The 6000-nt window shown below is 37.1% G+C and overlaps 1 protein-coding gene across 1 annotated transcript in view; it reads left to right on the top strand.

Annotated features, from left to right (window-relative positions):
• Positions 1–515: 515 nt before the first annotated feature.
• LOC149199883 (uncharacterized) overlaps positions 516–6000 on the top strand; it is a 108090-nt gene continuing 102605 nt past the window's right edge. The window contains exons 1-7 of the mRNA XM_089400755.1: positions 516–713; positions 893–1238; positions 1334–1503; positions 3229–3359; positions 3769–3946; positions 4458–5016; positions 5097–5212. Coding sequence (XP_089256881.1) covers positions 532–713; positions 893–1238; positions 1334–1503; positions 3229–3359; positions 3769–3946; positions 4458–5016; positions 5097–5212 — 1682 coding nt within the window. The 5' untranslated portion in view covers positions 516–531. The remainder of the gene's footprint in view (positions 714–892; positions 1239–1333; positions 1504–3228; positions 3360–3768; positions 3947–4457; positions 5017–5096; positions 5213–6000) is intronic.

The raw sequence follows: 6000 nt of genomic DNA, 5'->3' as shown, positions 1-6000 counted from the left end.
GAAATTTTGGGTTCCTTCCAGCATTTTACTGAATAATTTTGGGTCCGTTCCAGCATTTTACTGAATAAAATGTTTATTTCTGCAGGGATATGAGTGAACCACGCAATAAACCAAGGTGTAAAGTTGCTAGTATGAAGAGTAGGCCAAGATCTTATGTTTCTGAACCTTCTTTAAATTTTATATGAGCAGAATACTGAGAACATTAGCTGGTCACTGACGATTTGCTGCGAATTCGTTAACTCTGGCAAATGCTTCGAATTTGCTAATGAAATTCAAGTGTGGCTTCCTTTTGAAATTTTAAAGCCAAAACATTATCGGTCCTTATCCCATTGTTCTGTAAGTTTCTTTTGTTGGGCATCCTGCAAAGATTTGTGCCACGTTTTTATTAAGTGTCGATATGCATGCAAGCGACACGTGGCTAAATGCTGAGAAGGCTGCTGTCCATTGCCTTTTACAGTGAGGGAGGCTCACTGGCCAACGCTCTTGAGGTTTGGGTTTGGTTTTTGTACTTGGATCTGGCTATACCGGTATATGCTAGTAGGCCTGATTACACAACAACAGAGATTTTTTTTTGGATATACAGAGCAAGGACCTGCAGAGAAAAAGAATAGCAGCATGCAGCATTCTGCTCAGAAAATTAAGGACACTGCAACGCATGAAAAGATGAAGGAGCTTTCGGCTAAAGCAAATAGTGTTGTAACAAGATGTGCAGAGTAAGCGCATTTTATGATAGCTGCATGTTCTTTAAGCTGATTTGCAGACCTCAGGCCAATGAAGATTGAATTCTGTGTAACATTTTTGAGGTTTATATCAAATGAATGAATTACTTGAGCCTGTTGGATGGGAATAAATATTGAGAGTCCATGAATAATTGATTTTATCTGTGTGACAGGGCCCTTTGCACAGCAGTAGAAGAGTTGTGGCAGCAGTTTGAGGTTGAAACGCCGGATTCTGCCATGGGAGATTATGCTCGCAATTTCATTGAGTTCTGTTGTTTCAAAATGCTTTCATGCTCAAGTCTGTATATCAATCAATTAAGCGATAGGTCGTTTACTTCTTTAACTTTCGATATGATGCTCGCCTGGCAATCTCCAAGCGCCAGGGTCAAGAAAGAGGAGGAGGAGGAGAAGAGATCTGAATGTTTGGCCAACGACAAGCAGGAAATGCCATCTGAAATTGCATCTAAACTTGACGATGAGGAATCCTCACTCTTTTATTCTGACTTGATGCCTATGCTGGTTTGTCATGGCACTTTGTTTTTAATACAGCTAATAAAGTTTTTGGGTGTTAGTATTATGGGTTCTGGTTTTACTTTTGGTTGTATTTGATTCAGGTGGATGTTGAAAGCAGCGTGGGAGTGGATGCATTTGCACGGTTGGCCCCTGCTGTACCTCTTGTTGCAGATGTTGTAACTGCTAACTTCCAGTTTGAAACGCTCACGGCATCTACAGGAGGACGTCTTCCCTTCCCTTTATATGATAAATTTGTCAAGGAACTGGAGAAGTAATCTCAAACCTCCTCTGTTTCTTCGATTCAAAAGCTCTCTGTTTCTTCGATTCAAAAGCTCACCTGGTTTAGTATAATCTTTGGCTTTGTTTTGGTTATATTACCTTGTGCACAAACTGTGTACCAATTGCCATCTTATGTAAAAAGGAGCTATTGTCATGGCTGGTTTAAACTGAGTAGAAAAATTTAGTCCCACAATGTTTTGATTGAACACCTCGTTCACTTTTAACCCCATGGGGTTTTAATTGAACACTTAATTCATCATTTATCTTAAATTTTTATCTTCATCTGAAAGCATCAATTTTTTTAAACCAACTGGACTTGTATGGATAGTTGTAGGATTAATCTCTAATTTTATCTTCATATGAAAGCATCAATTTTCTTAAACCATTTGAACTTGTATGAACAGTTGTAGGACATGGGAAATTATAGGTGTTGGACATGTCCAAGTTCATATTTACATATATTTTGAGAAATTATAGGTGTTGAACATGTCCAAGTTCAAATTTACAGATATTTTGAGTACTCTGTTATTAAAATCTGTACTTGCAGGACATGTCCAAACTTACAGCCATCCCTGACTGTAGATTAGCAGCGGGCCTGACTGTAGATTAACAGAGGGCCTAGCCACAAAGAAATGGGGCTGGGCTGTCGAATGACTCGAATCGAATTTAAAATCTGGTTAAGCTCAGATAAACTTGAATCTGGTTAAAGCTTAGATAAATTTGCATGTGTTTTGAATCTCTTTTTTTTAAGGAAATGCTGTGGTATTAGAATCTGGACTTATCCCACATCTGTTTTAGCGTGAGATAAAGGAACTCATATCGTTGTTCTTCTTACCCGGTAATAATTGCCTCCAAATTTAGCAAAAATTTGTTGGAAGTTACAATTTCACCTTATTGCTGGAATTTTGTCCATGAACTTTTGTCCCATAGATTTTAATCCATTATTTAGCAAAAGCTTTGTGGGAAGTTACGGTTTCGCCTTATTGCTGGAATTTTGTCCATGAACTTTGTTCCCATAGATTTTAATCCATTATTCAGCAAAAGCTTTGTGGGAAGTTGCAGTTTCACATCATTATTGGAAACTTTTGTCGCATAGATTTTGGTCCATTTTAAAAAGACGACATCCATCGTTAAAAGGATGACACAGATCGTGGAATGATCATGAAATTTTAGGAAAAATGAACTTAAAAAATGGAACTTCCAATCAAATCTTCCCTCATGGTGTTTTGAGCTCTTTTTCAATTGAAACACTTAGTACTCAAATATGGACTTGTCAGACCTGTGTTTTGAACCCTATTTCAATAAAACTGTGGCACTAAAATTTGCTGAAAGAAAAATATCAGATAACATTAGAAGATGAATTTTATACCAATTGGACTTGTTAAGTCATTAAAAAGCTGTAATACTAAAATATTTTTGCAAAGACAGGTTCTCAACTAATTGGGCTTGGCTTTGACATGGATTAAGTCTTTTTCTTCAGCGTTCCAGTATGTTAATTCACCTTTTCAATAGGAAAACTCCCCGGTTCAGTCCAAATGCTGTCGTACTAAATATTCTATGAAGTTTAAACCAAAATGCTATGACAGCATGATGAGCTGTGAAACCCTCCACTCTACTAAGTTCAGGTGGTTAGAACCCTAGTTATAACTGAGACAATCTAGAGGAACCTTTAATGTAAAATTTGAGGCTTTAGCGTGGTATTATGTGTATCGACCAGATCTGTAAACGATTTGAAGAAACAGAAGATGGCCACGTTAAATCTTGCAGAGGGAGAGATAGTACTGCACGTTGATGGCAGTGGAGCGACACAGAGAGTAGTGCGTCACATTGGTAGCAGAAGCTGGCCTGGTATGTATTTATATACGTCTAATTACTTTATGTGTGTTGATGTGGATTGTGGAGAGTAACATATTGATGGGCTATTCAGTGGCCATCTCAGTCGAGGAGATTGGGCCATGTCACCGTACTACTTGAAATAATGTTTACAGGTGGTACCTATCAAGCTTTACTCTATGCATCATGGTGATGTGGCCCTTAAACTGTCAAGTTCTACAGTTGATATGTTAGTTAACCAACAGATACTTATTGCCATGCTGGAAGTCACCCTTATTCTCATCCCCCATGTACATATTTCTTTTAAACAGCAACAGCCCTTTTAGGTATATGCATATGTATATTTTTTTCTATCCGAGTCGGATTAATCAAGTAAGAATATATAGACCTGAAGAATCGTTTGCTTTCATGGGTGCATGATCAGGGCGGTTGACATTGACTAACTATGCACTGTATTTCGAAACCTCTGGAGCCATTACGTATGACAAGCCCATAAAGTTCGATCTTTCAGCAGATTCAAAGAAGCAAGTGAAATCCAGTTCAACAGGTCCATGGGGCACCCTTCTCTTTGACAAGGCTGTCATTTATGAATCCAGTGACATGTAAGTTATGAGCTCTCCTAGTCATAGCAGAATTCATGCTGGAAAGCTTAAATATGACCCTTTAATTACTTTTTTGGGCTTTAGCAATGTGAAATGAAGGTTTTTTTTAAGGATCTCAAACAATATGAACAGGGGCTACGTATTCCACATTGTAAATTATTATAAAAAAGAAGTTAGGTGCACTGTTCAGTTTAATATGAATTCAGTATATTTGTAATGTTTTATTTTTTTGACATTCTCTGTCTTCTTCTTTTTTCAATTATGACTAAATTATATTTTTCTTATACATCTCATCTATATTAAATTGTAGAATTCCTTTTTCTCATTCTTAGATCCATGTATATCCTAAATCTTGTAAGCATATACAACTTTGGATTTTAGTTTTTCCTCAACTTTTTTTCCTTAATAAACCCTGGTTTAAGAGATCTGCTATAATTTATCTATTATAATCTAAGTTGTGTTTCTTGATAAAAAAGAATTGAACAGTTGGGAATTGGCTATGCATTTGCAGGGAAGAGCCTCTAATACTGGAGTTCCCTGAATTGACTGCCTCAGCCCGTCGTGATTACTGGCTAGCATTGATTAAGGAGGTGGTAACTGTGCATAAATTTATCAGCAGGTTTGGTCTCAAAGGCAGAGAAGAAAAAGAGGCAATAGCTAGATCAGTTGTTGGAGTAGTTCGGCTCCATGCAACAAGGGAATCATTTCAAATATTCCCACCATGCCCTCAAACCCTTCTAACTTTTACCCTGTCAGAGGAGCTACTGCCAGGAGGTGACTATGTCCTTGAAGAATTGGCCAACAGTATTCGCACAGGAAGAAATCATAAGGATGCCCACTTGTGTTCATCAGCTCTCTTGTTGCATGTTTTGGGTGTTATGGACTGCCAAAAATTTACAGTCGATAAGAAAGAGGCCATCTGTGTAGGAAAAACACAGGTCGGGGAGTTGACACCTCTTGAAACGACAGTCCAGCAATCAACACAGGAAGCAAAGGAAACAGAAGATGCAAGGGCAAGCGTTGAAGGCTTAACAGCAGAAGGCATTACTGACACTGGTAAAATTCTAAAGGTAATGCCCCATTTCAAATGCATCTCTTTGTCTCTCTCTTTGCTTGTCACTAGCAACTGTTAATATCTTGTTATGTGCAGGAAATTATTAGTCCACCTATCATGAATATTGTACCATGGTTTCAAGAGCTACTAGCATGGAAAAAGCCATTGACAACCACCACAGTGTTCATTATTAGCCTCCTCGTGACTTACATGTAAGTTGTATTTGTTTCACCCTCTGGTATTTTTCAAGTTTATAAATATGTTTTGTAATTTCTGAAGTATGATCTTTTAACAAATCATTAAGGGATTAAGTAGGATTTTTGTTCGCTCCTTTCCTCGCGTAAATACATGTCACAGTAAAAACTTATTTGTTATTGAAAATTGAACATTGTATGCAAGAACCATTTTTTAGAATAAAGACAGTAAGACCTGACTTATATCATATGGTAGATTTGCATATTTTTTTAGTGGTCATTCTGGTGCAGTGCTTTACGGATTATCTTTGGCTTGTGGTTGTTATTATCTTACTTGTTATTTATATGATGTTACACACTATAAATTCTTTATGGGAATCTTTGCCTTGTGGTTGTTATTAACTTACTTGTTATTTATATGATGTTACACACTATATAAATGCTTTGTTCTGTGAATTTGATCCTAGCACTGTCCCAGTTACTAGAATCTCAGTTTGGATTTATCTTCCCAATTTTCCATTACATTTTTGGGATCTACCAATTTTTTTATGATATTAGGATTGCTTTGGGCACTTACATAAAATCATATTTTGAGAGAACTATAACTAGTTTATGCACATGTGCATACCTCTATGTTGAGATAAACCTTAGTAAGGGTCTTTTGGAAATGTGATCTCACATAGAAGAATCTTAAATACACATAGTTTTGGGTCATGAGAACACAACAATCAGGTGCAAGATATGTCATCTTTTGAGGACATTTATAAGCTACTTGTACCTATGCTCGAGCTCGTCCTCCTAGGAAA

This window comes from Pinus tabuliformis, chromosome 2_1, assembly GCF_031772625.1.
Source record: "Pinus tabuliformis cultivar Carrire ecotype Pingquan chromosome 2_1, CPIR1, whole genome shotgun sequence".
NCBI classification, from domain to species: Eukaryota; Viridiplantae; Streptophyta; class Pinopsida; order Pinales; family Pinaceae; genus Pinus; species Pinus tabuliformis.
The sequence above is the reverse complement of the archived record's forward strand: the minus strand, read 5'-3'. Positions and strand labels throughout refer to the sequence as shown.